Source organism: Pongo abelii, chromosome 20 (assembly GCF_028885655.2).
Source record: "Pongo abelii isolate AG06213 chromosome 20, NHGRI_mPonAbe1-v2.0_pri, whole genome shotgun sequence".
Classification (NCBI taxonomy): Eukaryota; Metazoa; Chordata; class Mammalia; order Primates; family Hominidae; genus Pongo; species Pongo abelii.
In genome coordinates this window covers 15,115,141-15,135,888 of record NC_072005.2, presented here as the reverse complement: position 1 = coordinate 15,135,888, position 20,748 = coordinate 15,115,141, and the positions used below count along the sequence as shown (strand labels likewise).

The window sequence follows — 20,748 nt, the reverse complement described above, 5'->3', positions numbered from 1 at the left end:
TGGTGCCAATGGCAGAAACTCACACGATTGACCAGTGGGCTGGATTATGGGGGGAAACAGGTGAACCCCTGATGAACTTGCTTCTTTCATCTTCTTTATTCTCCTTTTTACTCAATACTCCAGCTACATTGGTCTTCTCTCTGGTCCTCCAGCACTCCTAGTGCATGCCCATCTCAGAGTCTTTGCATTGTGCCTGCAATGATTTCTTCCAGATACACAGGGTACCTTCTCATCATGCAAGTCTCAGCTTAAATGTCACCTCTTCAGAAAAGCCCTCTCTGACCATCTGCTCAGAAGCAGTCCCATCCAGTGACTCTCCTTTGCTGTTATCACCACTTGAAGTTTGCAATTAGTGCATTTCTATGTGTACCTCCTGCTCTCCCCATTAGAATGTGTCTTAGTTCATGTCAGCTGCTGTAACAAAAATACCATAGACATCGTGGCTTAAATAACAAAAATGTATTTCGCACAGCTCTGGAGGGTGGGAAGTCTAAGTTCAAGGCACCCACAGATTCCATGTCTGGTGAGGGCTGTCTTCTGGTTCATGGAAGGCGTCTTCTTGCTGTGTCTTCGAATGACAGAAGGATGGAGGGAGCCCTCTGGTGTGTCTTTTATATGGGCACTAATTCCATTCATGATGGCTCCACCCTCATGACCTAATCACCTCCCAATACTATTCCATTGGGGGTTAGGATCTCAACATATGAATTTGGTTGGAGGGAGGAGGGGACATAAACATTTAGTCCATAACAGAATGTAAGTGCCATGAGGACAGGAGCCATGTGCCTGGTACTCAGTAGGTACTCAGTCAATATCTGTGGAATGAATGAATACATCGGTGATTTTGATAGCACAAGTGGTTTGAGAGGGAAATGCTTAGGCTGGTGAATGAGTGATAACAGGCACTGATAGGGAAGAGAATAGGGGCATACACGTTTCAAATGTGGAACAAAGTTGGGGTCAGAAGATAAGGGAAGCTTAGAAGGCCAGAGACAGGGAATGTCTTGGCAATGTCTAAGGAAGGAAACTGAAGGTAGTGATTATTTGGGGCAGGATTGAGAGGGCTTGAATGGGGAGTAGATACAGGAGAGACCTGAAAGGTTGTATAACCCGGAGTTGTAGGAACTTTTCTACCATGGTGGGGAGATGTGGAAGAGCAGGAGGAGGAGGAGATGGGCTTCATTCATGGGGCCCGGTGGCATTCATTAGTGTACGGGGAAGACTGGGATGGAGTAGGGTGCTGTATCGTGGGTACTGTGTGGCTCCAGGGCCCTATATGGGCAAAGCCTTGGGGATGCCACCTTCAGACCTGCAAGGGAGGTCAGGAGGGAGCCCTGACAGGTATGTGGCTCCCTCACACAGGTATGCACCTGTGGGCATCCTGTTCCTGATTGCTGGGAAGATTCTGGAGATGGAAGACATGGCCGTCCTGGGGGGTCAGCTGGGCATGTACACCCTGACCGTCATCGTGGGCCTGTTCCTCCATGCCGGCATTGTCCTTCCCCTCATCTACTTCCTCGTCACTCACCGGAACCCCTTCCCCTTCATTGGGGGCATGCTACAAGCCCTCATCACCGCTATGGGCACGTCTTCCAGGTATGGCCTTGCTCCCCACCCCAGCACCATTCCTGCTTGCACTTCTTGTCCTTCATGTCCTCTCCTACGGCATCTGCCCTCTCTGTTCCTTAAACACCTCTTCTGAGTCATCCAATCATGTCCAGGGCTCATAATGTCAACACCTGGGGGCCAGTCATTGTCCTGGGCTGGCTCTCCTGGTCTCCTTTTCTCCTTTCCTGTTTTTTAACTTTCTGTGGAGGAGAACCAGGTGCCAATTTTGAGGTTAAGAGGGAAGATTCCAGCATGCCCCATGAGCTCAGTCGTTTCCTAGCTCAGAGGGTGTCATCTCCACTTTTGAGATGGTGTCTGGGAGATATCTTGGCTGCTGCTTCTTCCTTCTCCTCCTCCTTCTTCTTCCCCTTCATCCTCTTCCTCCTTTTTCTTCTTCCTCCTCTTCCTCCTCCTCTTCTTCTTTTGTAGCTTTAGGGGATTAATTAAGAGCATCATCCCAATTCAAAAACAAATTTGAAAAGTAGCACAACAGCCAAAAAGATGGAAGAATTTTTTTTCTTTTTTTTTGAGACAGAGTCTCACTCTGTCACCCAGGCTGGAGTGCAGTGGTGTGATCTTGGCTCACTGCAAGCTCTGCCTCTTAGGTTCAAGTGATTCTCCTGCCTCAGCCTCCCAAGTAGCTGGGATTACAGGTGTGCACCACCACACCTGGCTAATTTTTGTATTTTTAGTAGAGATGGGGTTTTGCCATGTTGGCCAGGCTGGTCTCGAACACCTGGCCTCATGTGATCCACCCACCTTGGCCTCTCAAAGTGCTGGGATTACATGTGTAAGCCACCACGCCCGGCCAAAAATATCTTTTTTTTCTTTTTCTTTTTCGTTTGACATGAGGCCTCACTCTATCACCCAGGTAGAGTGCAGTGGTGTGATCTCCACTCACTGCAACCTCCACCTCCCAGGCTCAAGTGATCCTCCCACCTCAGCCTCCCAAGTAGCTGGAATCACAGGTGCGTGATTCCAGTCCTCCCGGCTAATTTTTTAGCCTTCCCGGCTAAGTTTTTTTTTTTTTTTTTGGTAGAGACGGGGTTTTGCCACGTTGGCCAGGCTTGTCTTGAACTCCTGAGCTCAAGTGATCTGCCCGTCTCGCTCTCCCAAAGTGCTGTGATTACAGGCACGAACCACTGCACCTGGTCAAAAATATAATTTTTAAAATTGCCCATAACGCTGGTCAGGGAATGTACCTCTTGGCCTATGGCTATGTGACACTGATGTCACTGTATCCTAGAATTAAACTCACATAGTCACCGCTGAGTTGGACACCCAGAGACTCACTTATGAGTCCAGGATTCCAACCGTATGATGTAAAGCTGACCACAGAACACACGCCTTGTGGACAGACTTGCCCCAAATGAGATGCCCACTTCTTTGACTAAACTCACCAACCAATTAGGTCACCTTTCTCTGATAAGACATGGCGGGTAGATGGATAGAGAAAGTTAGCACAGCTGAGGTCAATGCTGGTGCAAACAGGGGAATCTGGAATAGGGGCCTTCCCTGAAGTCAGCAGACCTTTGGTCCTGTCCTTTCTGGAAATGGATAGGTAGAACAAACTAGTGCCATAAACTAGTGTGTAGTCATTGGCCTTAGCTATTGGCTTTAAGTGGGTCAAGAGATCTTCAGCTTGGGAGACTCTCATTGCTGTTTTCTTCCTGTATCATGAAGAGTTGCTCCTTTCCTTTGTACAGTTACCAGCCTCTGAAATGTTATACTCTTGTCTTCTGCCTCTTGCGGAGCCCCCACCTGGCCTGCTCAATGTTCTCAAGGGGAGCGCTCCTTGGGCTTATTTCTGCCCAGGCCACGCTCAGCCCATGCCCTGCGCTGAGCCTCGCCCTTCCGGGCCACACCCAGCCCATGCCCTGCTCTGAGCCCCGCCCTTCCGGGCCACGCCCTATTCTCAGCTCTTCCTCACCTGGCCACGTCCTGCTCTGAGCCCCGCCTCACCTACTCCTCCCCTGTTCTCAGCCCCGCCCATGTGACCCAGCCCTACCCATTCTCAGCAGTGCCCCACTAGGTCACGCCCCATTCTCTGCCCTGCCCCTCTAGGCCACACCCTGTTCCCAGCCCCGCCCCCACCAGGCCACGCCCCGTCCTCAGCTCTGGGCTCTTTCCCCCAGCTCGGCAACGCTGCCCATCACCTTCCGCTGCCTGGAGGAGGGCCTGGGTGTGGACCGCCGCATCACCAGGTTCGTCCTGCCTGTGGGTGCCACGGTCAACATGGATGGCACTGCCCTCTACGAGGCCCTGGCTGCCATCTTCATTGCTCAAGTTAACAACTACGAGCTCAACCTGGGTCAGATCACAACCATCAGGTGAGAGGGCTTGAGTAGGACCTGCCAGCAGGTGAGACTTAAGCGGTCATCAGCTTGGCTGGGAGGGTTGGGGAGGGAGGAGGGGACCACAGCTGGAGCTCAGAGGAGCCCACGGATGTTCGAAGGGGGATGTGGGAAGAGCCCAATGCCGGATGAGGTAGGTGAAAGGTAAAGTTGCCACCTGAGGCTGTCAGGAGCTGCCAAGACGTTCCTGTCAGTTTCCCTCTCACGTGGGAGATCCATTTGTCCAGTGTTTTCCAAAGCATGGCTGGTGCATCCTGATAACCCGAGGTTCTTGTATATAGATTCTTATATTTGTAGGCTCTATACATTTATTTATTCCTGTATTTATAGGTCCCATCATCCAGTGGTTCCAACTTAGTCATTATAAAAATAACAGTGAACATTGTCATCTCCTTCAGGTCTTCGGCGTTACTTTTTCAGGGAAGCCCTGTTTAAAATGGCATATCGGGTCTTGCTAAGGAGGCACTGTTTCCCCATGTAGTACCATCTCCATATAGTATGAATTTTAGTTACTCATTTTGTTTATTGCCTGCTTCCCATACTAGAATGTAAGCTCTGTCGGGCGCGGTGGCTCACACCTGTAATTCCGGCACTTTGGGAGGCCGAGGTGGGTGGATCACTTGAGGTCAGGAGTTCGAGACCAGCCTGGCCAACATGGTGAAACCCCATCTCTACTAAAAATTAACCAGGCGTTGTGGCATGTGCCTGTGGTCCCAGCTACTCAGGAGGTTAAGGTGGGATTGAGTAGTGAGTTGCAGTGAGCTGAGATAACACCACTGCACTTCAGCCTTGGAGAGAGAGAGGAGGCGAGGCTGGGCGACGTGAGGCGAGGAGGGGAGGGGCGGGGCGAGGAGGGGAGGGGCGGGGCGAGGAGGGGAGGGGCGGGGCGAGGAGGGGAGGGGCGGCGGGGGCGGGTGAGGAGCGAGGCGAGGCGAGGCGAGGCATCAAGCAGTATTTTTCTCTCTGTGTCTGGCTTGGGTATTTAATTTAAAATGCCTTGGGGAGCCGGTGTCTTCCCTTCTCTCTGTCCTTTTCCTCTCTCTTCCTCATCGCCTTCTTCCCTCCACCTGCTCCCCATGTTTTCCCTCCCCCTGCAGCATCACGGCCACAGCAGCCAGTGTTGGGGCTGCTGGCATCCCCCAGGCGGGTCTGGTCACCATGGTGATTGTGCTCACGTCGGTCGGCTTGCCCACGGAAGATATCACGCTCATCATCGCCGTGGACTGGTTCCTGTGAGTGTTCTCCAGGCTGGACCTTGGTGCTCCCACTTCTGCACACACTGCTTTCCCCTGCAACGTCCTCAACCTGTGGACTTTCATTCCAGCAAAGATGCAGTGGTCCAGAATTTTTAAGTGAAAAGGAGGCGTTGGAGAGGCCTCCAATCCATGGCCTCTGGACCCCAAATCCCACAGTTATCTTTGGGAAGTAGGGTTGGAGACAAGCAATGGGGGCTTTACCTATCAGTCGGAAAAACTCCTCTTTTACCTGTTTTATGTAGAAGTCACCAAAAGGTGATCCAGGCCGGGTGCGGTGTCTTTACTAAAAATACAAACAAACAAAAAACAAAATTAGCTGGGCGTGGTGGCACGTGCCTGTAATCCCAGCTGCTCAGGAGGCTGAGGCAGGAGAATCGCTTGAACCTGGGAGGTTGAGATAGCAGTGAGATGAGATTGCCTCCTGGGTTCATGCCATTCTCCTGCCTCAGCCTCCGAAGTAGCTGGGATTACAGGTGCCCGCCACCATGCCTGGCTAATTTTTTGTTTTTTTGTATTTTTAGTAGAGACGGGGTTTCACCATGTTAGCCAGGATGGTCTCGATCTGCTGACCTCATGATCCACCTGCCTCGGCCTCCCAAAGTGCTGGGATTTGTTATTTATTTATTTATTTATTTTTTGAGATTACATTTTGCTGTGTTGCCTGGGCTGGCCTTGAACTCCTTAGCTTAAGCAATCCTCTTGCTTCAGCCTCCCAAGTAGTTGGGACTACAGGTGTGAGCTGCTACTCCCAGCTGCAAATATATTTTTTAATCTCAATTTTTAAAAACAGGAGGTTTACAGGTAGGACACAGTGACATGTGCCTGTAATCCCAGCACTTTGGGAGGCCAAAGCAGGTGGATTGCTTGAGTTCAGGAGTTCAAGACCAGCCTGGGCAACATGGCAAATCCCGCCTCTACAAAAAATACAAAAATTAGCTGGGTGTGGTGGCACACCTGTAGTCCCAGCTGCTTGGGAGGCTGAGGCGGGAGGAACTCTTGAACCTGGGAGGTTGAGGCTGCAGTGAGCCAAGATCACATGACTGCACTCCAGCCTGTGTGACAGAGCAACACTCTGTTTCAAAAACACAAAAACAGGCCGGGTGTGGTGGCTCACGCCTGTAATCCCAGCACTTTGGGAGGCCGAAGTGGGCAGATCACCTGAGGTCAGGAGTTCAAGACCAGCCTGGCCAACATGGTGAAACCCCATCTCTACTAAAAATACCAAAAATTAGCCGGGCCTAGTGGTGGGCCCCTATAATCTCAGCTACTCAGGAGGCTGAGACAGGAGAATCACTTGAACCTGGGAGGTGGAGGTTGCAGTGAGCCGAGATCGCACCACTGCACTCCAGCCTGGGCAACAGGAGTGAAACACCATCTCAAAAAACAAAAACAAAAACAAAAACCAGCAACAACAACAAAACCAGGAGGTTTACATTAAAGGAAGCCTGGACTTTCATTCCCACATGGGAGCTGTCAGCTGAGCCTGAGTTCCAATTTTATAATCTTCAGCCTGCCCTAGTCTACACCTGTATTGACTCAGGCCTGCCCTGGTTTACCATTCTGGATTCTATGTGCTTTTCAGTTCATAACCCTTAATTATCTGTATCAGATGTTCATTTTTTTCTTTTCTTTTTTTTTGAGACAGAGTCTCGCTCTGTCACCCAAGCTGGAGTGCAGTGGCTCGATCTCAGCTCACTGCAACCTCTGCCTCCCAGGTTCAAGTGATTCTCCTGCCTCAGCCTCACGAGTAGCTGGGATTACAGGCACATGCCGCCATGCCAGGCTAATTTTTTTTTTTTTTTTATTTTTAGTAGAGACAGGGTTTCACTATGTTGGTCAGGCTGGTCTCCAACTCCTGACCTTGTGATCTGCCCACCTTGTGCTGGGATTACAAGCATGAGCCACCACGCCCAGCCTCATTTTCTTTTTTTTGAGAGACAGGGTCTTGTTCTGTCATCTAGGCTGGAGTGGAGTGGCATGATCATAGCTCACTGCAGCCTTGACGTTCTGGGCTCAAGTGACCCTCCCATCTCAGCCTCCCAAGTAGCTGGGACTACAGGCACATGCTACCATCCCAGGCCATGTTTTAAAGTTATTCTATTTAGAGATGGGGTCTTGCTGTGTTGCCCAGGCTGGTCTTGGACTCCTGGTCTCAAGCAATTCTTCTGCCTATCAGCCTCCCAAAGTGCTGGGATCATATCTTTTTTAATGATATGATCTTTTTTCTTTAAACCACACCTGGCCTCATTTTTAAAAAAAAATCACATCTAAGATCAAACATGAACATCTCAGAGCTGGTCCATCCTGTTTGTTAGTAGGAGAAACAGGACAGAGAGGGGGAAGAACCTGCTTGGGGACATGTGGTCATGGATTGTACTGGAATGGGAGCCCTCTGACTCCCTGGCACAGGGACCCCACTCTGCTGCACCCTCTTTCTGTGAAGCTTTTCAAGCCCCCATTAATGGCAGCTTCTTTTTCCCCTGTACCAGTGACCGGCTTCGCACAATGACCAACGTACTGGGGGACTCAATTGGAGCAGCCGTCATCGAGCACTTGTCTCAGCGGGAGCTGGAGCTTCAGGAAGCTGAGCTCACCCTCCCCAGCCTGGGGAAACCCTACAAGTCCCTCATGGCACAGGAGAAGGGGGCATCCCGGGGACGGGGAGGCAACGAGAGTGCTATGTGAGGGGCCTCCAGCTCTGCCCCCCAGAGAGGAGGGAAGGGGGCTGGGGAGGGGAGTCCTGGGGACACATCTGTCGCCCAACTCACCATGGGCTGAACACACGTTCTGCTTGACTCATTTAGGGGGGAGGGAAAAGTGAAATAAAGGAGCAGGAATGAAAGGTATATAAGGTCTCTGTTTCTCTCTGAGCACATGCTGAGGGCTTGAAGGACGGTGTGAGCAAGGGAGGGGAAGAAACATTTCTCCTAGGTTTGGGGAGAAGGGAAGCTTCAGCTTTAACAAGAAGAGTGGTCAACTCATGTTTCTTACATTCTCAAAGAGTGGCAGAAGAAGAAGGTAAAGAAAAACCATTATTTCTCCTGATAAAACGGTATCCATGGTCTCTGTGTCAGGGGTCCCCCAAGACCACCTTTAGGTTCAGCAATTCACTAGAAAGGCCCATAGAGTTCAGGGCCGGGCGTGGTGGCTCCCGCCTGTAATCCCAGCACTTTGGAAGGCTGAGGCAGGCAGATCATGAGGTCAGGAGATCGAGACCAGCCTGGCCAACATGGTGAAACCCAGTCTCTACTAGAATACAAAAAATTAGGCTGGCGTGGTGGCAGGCGCCTGTAGTCCCAGCTACTCAGGAGGCTGAGGCAGGAGAATCACTTGAACCCAGGAGGCGGAGGCTGCAGTGAGCTGAGATTGGCGCCACTGCACTCCAGCCTGGCAACAGAGCGAGACTCCGTTTCAAGAGAAAAAAAAAAAAAAGAAAGACTCATAGAATTCAAGACAGACGTGGTGATTCACACCTACAATCCCAGCACTTTCAGAGGCCAAGGCAGGAGGATTGCTTGAGTCCAGGAGTTTGAAACTAGCCGGGGCAAAATGGCAAAACCCATCTCTACTAAAAATACAAAAACTAGCCAAGTGCGGTAGTGGGCACCTGTAGTCCCAGCTATTCGGGAGGTTGAAGTGGGTTGAGCCTCGCAGGCAGAGGTTACAGTGAGCCGAGATAGCACCCCCGCACTCCAGCCTGGGCAACAGAGGGAGACCCTGTCTCAAAAAAAAAAAATTTTAAAATTAAATTAAACGACTCGTAGAACTCAGAAAAGCTATCATACTCACAGTTATGGTTTATTACAGTGAAGGGTACAGATTAAAATCAGAAAAAGCAAAAGGTGCATGGGACAGAGTCCAGGAGAGACCAAATGTGAGTTTTCAGTTCAGTAGAAATGCCCCTCGCAGGGCCGTTTTCAGTTCAGTAGAAAGCTATTATATGTCCCAGTAATGACAGATATATATATATGTGTATATATATATGTATATATGTGTATATATGTATATATGTGTGTATATATGTATATATGTGTATATATGTATATATGTATATATGTATATATATGTGTATATATGTATATATGTATATGTATGTGTATATATGTATATATGTGTATATATGTGTATATATGTATATATGTGTATATATGTGTATATATGTATATATGTGTATATATGTGTATATATGTGTATATGTGTATATATGTGTATATATGTATATATGTGTATATATGTATATATATGTGTATATATATGTGTGTATATATATATATGTGTGTATATATATATATATATTTTTTTTTTTTTTTTTTTCCAGACAGAGTCTCTTTCTGTCACCCAGGCTGGAGTACAGCGGCACTTCACCTCCTAGGTTCAAGCGATTCTCCTGCCTCAGTCTCCTGAGTAGCTGAGATTACAGGTGCCCACCACCATGCCCGGCTAATTTTTGTATTTGTAGTAGAGACGGGGGTTTTGCCATGTTGGTCAGGCTGGTCTCACACTCCTGACCTCAAGTGATCCGCAGGCTCTGGCCTCCCAAATTGCTGGGATTACAGGCGGATCACCTGAGGTCAGGAGTTTGAGACCAGCCTGGCCAACATGGTGAAACCCTGTCTCTACTAAAAATACAAAAATTAGCTGGGTGTGGTGGTGGCTGCCTGTAATCCCAGCTACTCAGGAGGCTGAGACAGGAAGAATCGCTTGAACCCAGGAGGTGGAGGTTGCAGTGGGCCGAGATTGTGCCACTGCACTCCTGCCTGAGCTACAGAGCCAGACCCCATCTCAAAAAAAAAAAAGATAAATAAATAAAACCAAACATAACAACAACAACAATAAAAAAACGACTTTTGGACTGTTTTGTAATAATGGGTAGCTTAAAACAAATACATTGTACAGCTGTACAGAAATGTTTTTTCTTTATATTCTTATTCTATATTTTTTTTTTTCTGTTTAAAAAATTTGTAACATACGCATTAACCTAGGCCTCCACAGGGTCAGGATCATCAGTATTACTGTCTTCTACCTCCACATCTTGTCCCACTGGAAGGTCTTCAGGGGCAGTACCACACACGGAGGTGCCATCTCCTGTATTAACAATGCCTTCTTTTAGAATATCTTCTGAAGGACATGCTTGAGGCCATTTTATGGTTAACTTTTTCTTTTAATAAGTAGAAGGAGTAACCTTTAAAATAGTGATAAAAAAGTATAATATAGTAAGTACACACATCAGTAACATAGTCATTTATTTTCATTGTCAAGTATTCTGCACTATACATAATTGTATGTGCTTGCCTTTTATATAGCAGGTGGAACAGTAGATTTGTTGACACAAACGTGTGAGTAATGTGTTGCATTCTGAAGTACAGTGACTATGAAGTCATTAGGCTGTAGAAAGTTTTCAGCTCCGGGCCGGGTGCAGTGGCTCACGCCTGTAATCCCAGCACTTTGGGAGGCCAAGGCAGGTGGATCACTAGCTCAAGAGTTGGAGAGCAGCCTGGCCAACATGGTGAAACCTCGTCTCTACTCAGAATACAAAAATTAGCCAAGCATGGTGGTGGGCGCCTGTAATCCCAGCTACTCAGGAGGCTGAGGAAAGAGAATTGCTTGAACCCAGGAGGCGGAGGTTGCAGTGAGCTGGGATTACGCCACTGCACTCCAGCCTGGGCGACAGAGCAAGACTCCATCTCGAAAAAAGAAAAAAAAAAAAAAAACAAAAAGAAAAGAAAATTTTCAGCTCCATTATAATCTTATGGGTTTACCATAATATATGTGGTCTGTCGTAGGCCAAAACATTATGTGGGGCATGACTGTATACCAATGCTGCTGGATAATAAAAAACAAATTCAGTAAAATAAGAAGCTACTATATTATAGAAGTGACATTAAAATCAATGAGGGGGCCGGCCGTGGTGGCTCTCGCCTGTAATCCCAGCACTTTTTGGGAGGCTGAGGCGGGTGGATCACCCGAGGTCAGGAGTTAGAGACCAGACTGGCCAACATGGTGAAACCCCATCTTTACTAAAAATACAACAATTAGCTGAGTGTGGTGGCGGGAGCCTGTAATCCCAGCTACTTGGGAGGCTGAGGCAGGAGAATCACTTGAACCCGGGAGGCAGAAGTTGCAGTGAGCTGAGATTGCACCATTGCACTCTAGCCTGGGTGACAAGAGTGAAACTCCATCTCAAAAAAAAAAAAAAAAAGAAAAAGAAAAAAAATAAATTTTTTGATTGAGGGAAAGAAGGACGTTAAAAATGGTACTTGGATAATTGGTTATTAATTGGGGAGCAAAATCAACTTAAATTCCTATCTTAACATCAACCACCATAATAGAATGAAGTTGGAGGAAAAATGTCAAATAGCAGCAGAATTCTAGAAAAAAAGATAGATTAACCCTCTGAGCAGAAATCCAGATGGAAGAAAGAGAAAAGAAGAGAACTGAGAAGATAACTGATGGACTCAAACATATTGAACAGCTGCAGGTAAAACAATAACGATAATAAAAGATGAATGGAAAGCTGTGGAAATATTTAATAAATGCATACATAAAAGAGATGTCTTTTATACACTCATGTTTGTTTCAGCACTACTCACAATAGCTAAGATTTGGAATCAAACTAAGTGTTCATCAACAGATGAATGGATAAAGAAAATGTGTTACATATACACAATGGAGCACTATTCAGTCGTAAAAATTAATGAGAGATCCTATCATTTACAACAACATGGGTGAAACTGGAGGACATTATATTAAATGAAATAAGCTAGGCGGCCAGGCGTGGTGGCTCCCGCCTATAATCCCAGCACTTTGGGAGGCTGAGGTGGGCAGATCACCTGAGGTCAGGAGTTCAAGACCAGCCTGGCCAACATGATGAAACCTGGTCTCTACGAAAAATAAAAAAATTAGCCGGGCGTGGTGGTGGCTGCCTGTAATCCCAGCTACTCGGGAGGCTGAGGCAGGAAGAATGGCTTGAACCCGGGAGGTGGAGGTTGCAGTGAGCCGAGATCGCACCATTGCACTCCAGCCTGGGTGTCAAGAGCAAAAATTTGTCTCAAAAACAAAAACAAAAACAAAACAACAACAACAAAAGAAATAAGCCAGGCAAGGAAAAACACATTACATGTTCTCACTTGTATGTGGGAGCTGAAAAAACTGAACTCGTGGAAACAGAGTAGAATGATGGTTACCAGAAGCTAGGAAAGGTAGTAAGGAGGGAGGACAAAGAAGGGATAGTTAATGGGTACAAAAATACAGTTAGAAGGAATAAAATCTAGTATTTGGTAGCACAACAGGGTGACTATAGTTAAAAATAATTTATTGTATATTTCAAAATAACTAAAAAAGTGGAATTGGAATGTTTATAACACAAAGAAATGATAAATACTTGAAGCAATAGATACCCCAATTACATTGATTTGATCACTATATATTGTATGTGTAAAAATTTCATATGTGGCCAGGCGCGGTGGCTCACGCCTGTAATCCCAGCACTTTGGGAGGCCGAGGCGGGCGGATCACGAGGTCAGGAGATCGAGACCATCCTGACTAACACAGTGAAATCCCGTCTCTACTAAAAATACAAAAAATTAGCAGGGCGTGGTGGCGGGCGCCTGTAGTCCCAGCTACTCAGGAGGCTGAGGCAGGAGAATGGCATGAATCCGGGAGGCGGAGCTTGCAGTGAGCCGAGATTGCACCACTGCACTCCAGCCTGGGCGACAGAGCGAGACTCTGTCTCAAAAAAAAAAAAAAAATTTCGTGTGTACCCCATAAATATGTACAACTATTGTGTATCCATAATGATTAAGAATAAAAATTTAAAAACTACTTTAAGTGAACTAGAATTTTAAAAAGTCTAAGATTATAAATGATCAAAGGAGGTAAACTCAAAATTTAGTAAAAAATGCAAGTAAATCACTACACAATGTATACATATATCAAATCATTATACACCTTGAATAAGTACAATGTTTATTCCTCAATTATACCTCAGTAAAGCTGGAAAAAAGAGTTACTATAAAAACATCGAACACAAAAAGATCGAGCACAAAAATGTGCTCATTTTCATGAACGATAAAAGGAAGTCAAATTAAAATATCAAAGGAAACAATAAATCTTACTCATGGGTTTCATTTATTTCTGAGGCTGCAGCCCCCAGACGCAGAATATTTCTTGTTTGGGGAGCATAATTCCAGAAGTAAGAATTTATGTCAGAGAATTCCTGGTTCCTTTGAAGTTTAACTATTATTATTAGAAGGTTTGACTAGAGGTAACTGTCATGGGTGAGTGGCGACTGTCTGGGGCTGGTGGTGTGGAGGATAAGAAGAATTTACCAACACAGTTGTAGGTAAAGAAAGGCAGATTTATTGGAGAAAGTATGAAAATACATTGCAAGGAAGTAATGGGCAGGCCAGCAATAGAGGTGCTGACTGCAAAGGACAAAAGCTTGCTGGGGATTTTATAAGATAGTGCTTGTGCTGTGTGCTGAAGAGGGCTTTGTACAGTACTGATAACGCCAAGGTTGCAGTGAGCTAACTTGCAATTTTGTATCAGCCGAGGGTCTGGTGATAGCTGAGTGCAGGAAGATTGTGAGTTTTTTGCACAGGAGGGCTTTGTGTCCTGGACCATGAAGAAAAGCAGACTTGTAGCTTATCTGGTTCTTCATTTTGCTTTCCCTTGGTCTCGCCAGCCTGACTCCTTTTCCCTAATTAGGACTCCACAGTAACATAACATAATGCCTAGGAGAGCTGTCTGATTCATACAGCCCTGCGTTTGAACCTTGTCACTACATTCATTACCTTGAGCTAGTTACCTGCTTACCATAAGCTCTTACTTTCTTATTTGTAAATATGAGAAATAATACTAATCACATAAAAGAGTTATTGGAAAAATTAAATGAGGTAATGTATATAAAGCTCTTAAACTGTGCTGGTATGTAAAGTGTTATTAATATCAACATCAATAACCTTGAATTTTGTTTCTAGCTCAACAACTTAATTAATTGATGATGATTATTATTATTCAGAAACAGAGTCTCACTCTGTCACCCAGGCTGGAGTACAGTGGCATAATCACGGCTCACTGCAGCCTCAACCTCCTGGGTTCAAGCCATCCTCCCGCCTCAGCTTCCTGAGTAGCTGAAACTACAGGCATGTAGCATCCTGCCTGGCCAAAAGCTCTAATCAGATTAATCAATTTGTATTTTTCTCGTCCAGATCTTATTTTATATTTAACCATCCACCCATCTATTTTTCTACTCCATTTGACAAACATCATGTAGACATGAACTCCTTACCAATAACTGTGCTAGGCACTGTGATTGCAAAAATGGGTGAGACATTGCTCTGAAATTCGAGGAACCCATATTGTGAAAGAGTAGAAAAGTAAAGTTGGCGTGACTGAAAGGAAAGTGAATCAGATAAAAAAAAGGAGGAAACTCTTTGAGTTATTTTTATTCACGTAACCTCAAAAAACATCTCTGTAAATGAGTTTCCAGGGCAACAAGTCCAAAATAGGGACATATCTCATCGCTTCTGAAGGTATATATTTAACATGTAAGATTTGATATATATATTTTTAACTCAAATCAGGCCAGGCATGGTGGCTCATGCCTGTAATCCCAGCACTTCGGGAGGCTGAGGCAGGCAGATCGCTTGAGGTCAGAAGTTCCAGACCAGCCTAGCCAACATGGTGAAACCCTGTCTCTATAAAAATACAAAAATTAGCCGGACGTGGTGGTGCATGCCTGTAGCTCCAGCTACTCAGGAGGCTGAGGCAGGGGAATTGCTTCAACCCGGGAGGTGGAGGTTGCAGTGAGCCGAGATGGCACCACTGCACTCCAGCCAGGGCAACAGAGGGAGACTCTCAAAAACAAAAACAAAAAACAAAGTCCAAATCATTACTAAAGATAACAGAGAAAACACCAGGTTGTATTCATACAAACTTAAGATTACTGGTTAGAAAGTCAAAAAGGGTGATCCTATATAACTTTATTAGCAGTATCAAGGGCAGGAAACATTCCAAAGGAAGATGCAAGGGAAGAGATGCTTTAATATGTATGAAAGAAGGCAGGGTGCGGTGGCTCATTGCCTGTAATCCCAGCACTTTGGGAGGCCAAGGCGGGCAGATTACCTGAGGTCAGGAGTTCCAGACAAGCCTGACTAACATGGCGAAATCCCATCTCTACTAAAAACACAAAAACTAGCCGGGTGTGGTGGCGGGTGCCTGTAATCCCAGCTACTCGGGAGGCTAAGGCAGAAAAACCACTTGAACCCGGGAGGTGGCAGTTGCAGTGAGCCGAGATCGCACCATTGCACTGCAGCCTGGGTGACAGAGTGAGACTCCTTCTTGAAAAAATAAAATAAAATAAAAGTGGCTGGGCATGGTGGCTCATGCCTGTAATCCCAGCACTTTGGGAGGCCGAGGCAGGTGGATCATGAGGTCAGGAGTTCGAGACCAGCCTGACTAACATGGTGACACCCCATCTCTACTAAAAATATAAAAAATTGGCCGGGCATTGTGGCGCGTGCCTGTAATCCTAGCTGCTAAGGAGGCTGAGGCAGGAGAATTGCTTGAACCTGGGAGGCGGAGGTTGCAGTGAGCTGAGATCACACCATTGCACTCCAGCCTGGGCAACAGAGCAAGACTCCGTCTCAGAAAAATGCATAAAAACAGAAGTCGAAATATTGGCTGAAAGAGGCCAGTCTGGCCTCAGTATTGTGTTCACTGCAATTCATGAGAGCTTGGCAATGGTCCCCTGTTTGAGAGATGTTGCCCTGAGGAGGAGTCTCCCCAGTGACCCCTTCATGTCCCTGTTCCTCAGGCTGTAGATGAAGGGGTTCAGCATGGGGGTGACCATGGTGTACATCACTGAGGCTGCCAGACTTGTCCTAGAAGATGGTGTAGCTGCAGAACTGAGATAGACCCCAAGGCCAGTGCCATAGAACAAGCTGACCACTGAGAGGTGGGAACCACAGGTGGAAAAGGCTTTGTGCTGGCCTCTGGCAGATGATACTCTTAGGATGGAGGAGAAAATCTGAGAATAAGAGAATAGGATTCCACAGAGAGGAAAAACACCCAGGACAATGGTCACAAAATATATCACGATGTTATTGATGAAGGTGTCAGAACAGGCCAGCTTCAGGACTTCAGAAGGATCACAAAAAAAGTGCGGAATTTCCATATTTGTGCAGAAGGACAGCCTCAAAATGGTCAAGGTCTCAAGCATGGAACCCATGACACTGATGCACCAGGACCCCAGAACCAGCAGTCCACAGAGCCAGGGGTTCATGATGACCGTGTAGCGCAGGGGGTGACAGATGGCCACAAAGCGATCATAGGCCATCACTGTCAGGAGCAAATTGTCCAGGCATCCAAATGCAATGAAAAAAAATATCTGGGTGAGGCAGCCTGCAAAAGTGATCATTTTGCTTTGTGTTTGGATATTCACCAGCATCTTTGGGACAGTCGTGGACGTGAAACAGATGTCAGCAAAGGACAGGTTGGAGAGGAAGAAGTACATGGGGGTGTGGAGGTGGGAGTCTGAGCTGATGGTCAGGATGATGAGCAGGTTTCCGGTGATGGTAACCAGGTACATGGAGAGGAACAGCCCACAGAGGAGAAGCTGCGCGTCAGAGTCCTCTGCGAATCCCAGGAGGAGAAAGTTTCCAACTGCTGTTTGGTTTCCTCTTTCCATAGGGCCGCTGGGTTTGCCGAGAAGGAGGAAAAAAAAAAAAAACAGCCACACAAAATTTATTCCAAATAAGAATTCCTCAGAATGACTGCAATATCCTTTATTCAAACCCAGGGAACTCAAGAAATCATGCATTTTGGCTGATTATTGGATTTCTTTGCTGACAAGTTACAGTTACCATCGCTACCTGGAGAAGTCATCTCTACATCATTGGTCCTTAAACTGTGGTTCCTGGAACAGCCCCATCAGCATCACCTGGGAACTCATTAGACATGTGCCTTATCATGCCCACCTGACCAACTGAATTCGATACTCTGGGTATGGAGCCAGCATTCTGGTGTTTGTTTTTGTTTGATATGGAGTCTCGCTCTTTTGCCCAGGCTAGAGTGCAGTGGCACAATCTCGGCTCACTGCAACCTCCGCCTCCTGGGTTCAAGTGATTCTCCTGCCTCAGCCTCCAGAGTAGCTGGGGTTACAGGCATGTACCACCACGCCCAGCTAATTTTTGTAGTTTTAGTAGAGACGGGTTTTACCATGTTGGTCAGGCTGGTCTCGAACTCCTGACCTTGTGATCCTCCCGTGTCGGCCACCCTGGGATTACAGGCATGAGCCACCGCGCCTGGCCTTTTAATTTAGTTTTTATTTTTTTGAGAGAGAGTCTCACCCTGTTGCCCAGGCTGGAGTGCAATGGTGCAATCTCAGCTCACTGCAATCTCTGGCTCCCAGGTTCAAGCAATTCTCATGCCTCAGCCTCCTGAGTAGCTGGCGCTACAGGTGCATACCACCACGCTGAGGTAATTTTTTTTTTTTTTTGTATTTTTAGGAGAAACAGGGTTTCTCCATGTTGGCCAGACTGGTCTCAAACTCCTGACCTCAGATGATCCGCCCGCCTCAGCCTCCCAAAGTGCTGGCATTACAGGCGTGAGCCACCATGCCCAGCCTGCATTCTGGGTTTTAACAAGCCCTCTAGGGAATTCTGATGCACACTCAAGTTTGAGGACTATTGCTTCAGCGCTTGCCTGTATCCCTAAGCAATCCTTCCCACCCCAGCATCCCTCGTGGCTGCTCTTGCGCTTTCTGCCTAAGGCATGGGGATTAGGAAATCAGGCAATGAGAATTCCCTAATTCTAGGCAGATTTTCAATCCTCAGAAGGCTTTTTCTTCTATTGTGCTGCATTCCTGTAATTTATTTTTCATTTCGTTTTAGAGACAAGGTCTTGCTCTGTTGCCCAGGCTGGAGTGCAGTGGCACCATCCTAGCTCACTGCAGTCTCGAACTTCTGGGCTCAGGTGATCCTCCTGCCTCAGCCTCCCAAGTAGCTGGGACTATAGGTGCAAGCCACTGTGCCCAGTTGTAATTTCTACATGTTAAATCCTCTGGATCTTGGATGCCCCTTCTGCTAAAAAATAGTAACCACTGTTTTTAATAATCATTGTTTACATTTCATTTATATTATCAATCTCCCTAACTAAACTCAACAAAAATGGAACTTTGAAATGGAAAAGCCCTAGAGTTTCTAGATATAGAATAAATTTTATCCCCATTTTCCATCATCTGATTCCATCAGATCAAAATATTCTGCCATACGGAAATGGCTCTTTAAAACTTGCCCATGTTGGACATTTACTTACTTTCTAAGTTTTCTTAAAGACAAAGAAAGTTTTTGATTAATTATAGTTTTATATTTTCTTCTCTTAGGATAATCTGTAAATGGCCTTTCTCAGTTTTTTTTTTTTTTTAAATTAAGACATTTCCGGCTGGGCGTGGTGGCTCATGCCTGTAATCCCAGCACTTTCGGAGGCCAAGGTGGGCGGATCACGAAGTCAGGAGTTCGAGATCAGCCTGGCCAACATGGTGAAACCCTGTCTCTAATAAAAATACAAAAATTAGCTGGGCATGGTGGCACACACCTGTAGTCCCAGCTACTAGGGAGGCTGAGGCAGAAGAATTGCTTGAACCCGGGAGGTGGAGGTTGCAGTGAGCTGAGATCATGCCACTGCACTCCAGCCTGGGCAACAGAGCGAGACTCCGTCTCAAAAAACAGCAACAACAACAACAAAAACAAAACACATTAAGACATTTTCTTGTTCACAGTCTTATAAACAGATAATTTTAAATGGTCATCTGTGCCATGACAGCAAGCAGGGTATCAAATCTTTTGTTCCATATTTTTAATTGTCTATCTTCAAAATATACTTAAACATTGAGTTGAGAAATTTGCTTAGTATTGTTTCTTTCGTAATTTTATTTCTGATGTGCCAGTTTATCCTCCCAGATGAGCTTTAGAATCCTCTAGCCATGTTGCAAGAAAAATACCATTGGAATTTTATTGGAGATTACGTTAAAGTTATCAATTAATTTGGAGAGAAATTGACATCTTTATTATGTTTAAATTCTCATTCCAGTAGCAGAAATGTTCCTCTGCATATTTTAATCCTTTTTTGGGTAGACATTTTTGTTCATGTGTTAAAAATACACATATAGATTATGTTAATTTCTTAATATTTTAATGTAATACTCCCCCACATAACATCTCTGCTATTGGTATTATATTAGGAAGTCATTTGATTTTTTTGTATTGATGAGGTGCCATGTTCTTTTTCCGGGTTTTCTTCTTAGTTTCATGTTTTTCTCTAAAATTCATCTATTTTCTCCAAATAATACTAATTAATAACACCTATTTCTCTTTTAGGTCTTATTGCATCGGTTTGAAATTTTAGAATCCTTTTAAAATTTATGGTAGGAGTTGGCATTCTTCTTTTTCTTCTTCTTTTTTAAATAGAATAACCCTAGAGTTTTGTAATTTAATATGATGTTCACTGTGATTTAGAATGTGTAATTTTTTATCATGTTAACTTGCATTTTTTATTTCTGGATACTTTAGTGTGTTTAAAAATTTTTTTTATTTTTTTATTTTTAAATTGTGTGGGTAAGTGTATATCTCTATGAGTTACAGGACGTATTTTGATTCAGGCATGCAATGCATATGGTAATCACATCATGGAAAATGCAGTATCCATCCCCTCAAGCATTTATCCTCTGTGTTTCAAACAATCAAATTATACTCTTTTTGTTATTTTAAAATGTACAATTAAATTGATTTTGACTGTACTCACGCTGTTGTGCCAGCAAATACTAGGTCTTATTTATTATTTCTCTTTTTAAAACTTATTATTAATTTTTGTGGGTACATAATAGGTGTATGTATTTATGGGGTACCTGAGATGTTCTCATACAGGCATGCAATGCGTAAGAATCACATCATGGAGAATGGGGCATCCATCCTTTCAAACATTTATCCTTTGTGTTACAAGCAATCCAGTTATAATTCTTTAGTTTTTTGTTTGTTTTGTGGTTTTTTTTTTTTTCTTCAGGTGAAGTTTCGCTCTTGTTGCCTAGGCTGAAGTGCAATGGCACGATCTTGGCTCACTGCAACCTCTGCCTCCCGGGTTCAAGTGATTCTCCTGCCTCAGCCTCCCAAGTAGCTGGGATTATAGGCATGTGCCACCATTCGTGGCTGATTTTGTATTTTTAGTACAGACGGGGTTTCACCATAGTGGTCAGGCTGGTCTTGAACTCCTGATCTCAGGTGATCCACCCACCTTGGCCTCCCAAAGTGCTGGGATTACAGGTGTGAGCCATCTTCCCTGGCCTCCTTCAGTTATTTTAAATAGTGTTTTTTAAAGGTATAAATAAGTGTTTAATGATTATTTGGAAAAAATAATGTCAAATCCCATCTCTGTAGTCCCAAATACATTTCAAACAGACAAGAGACCACATAAGCTATCTGAAGAAAACATAGATAAACATATAGATTATATAAATTTATACATGTATAGATATA

General features: G+C 45.3%; 2 protein-coding genes across 3 annotated transcripts in view; one reads left to right on the top strand and one right to left on the bottom strand.

Annotated features, from left to right (window-relative positions):
* SLC1A6 (solute carrier family 1 member 6) overlaps positions 1 to 8,063 on the top strand; it is a 30,257-nt gene extending 22,194 nt beyond the window's left edge. For both annotated transcript variants that reach the window (XM_024237179.3, XM_054538706.2), the window contains exons 7-10: positions 1,363 to 1,596; positions 3,744 to 3,938; positions 5,060 to 5,194; positions 7,708 to 8,063. In XM_024237179.3, coding sequence (XP_024092947.1) covers positions 1,363 to 1,596; positions 3,744 to 3,938; positions 5,060 to 5,194; positions 7,708 to 7,903 — 760 coding nt within the window. In that variant the 3' untranslated portion in view covers positions 7,904 to 8,063. The remainder of the gene's footprint in view (positions 1 to 1,362; positions 1,597 to 3,743; positions 3,939 to 5,059; positions 5,195 to 7,707) is intronic.
* A 7,881-nt stretch (positions 8,064 to 15,944) lies between these two features.
* LOC100451173 (olfactory receptor 7C2) lies at positions 15,945 to 16,907 on the bottom strand. Its single transcript, XM_009252901.3, has one exon. It carries the CDS (start codon positions 16,905 to 16,907, stop codon positions 15,945 to 15,947), a length of 963 nt encoding a protein of 320 aa, XP_009251176.3.
* Positions 16,908 to 20,748: the final 3,841 nt, after the last annotated feature.

Excerpts from the sequence above, each read along its gene's own strand:
- LOC100451173 (XM_009252901.3), bottom strand. The coding sequence starts at position 16,907 with ATGGAAAGAGGAAACCAAACAGCAGTTGGAAACTTTCTCCTCCTGGGA.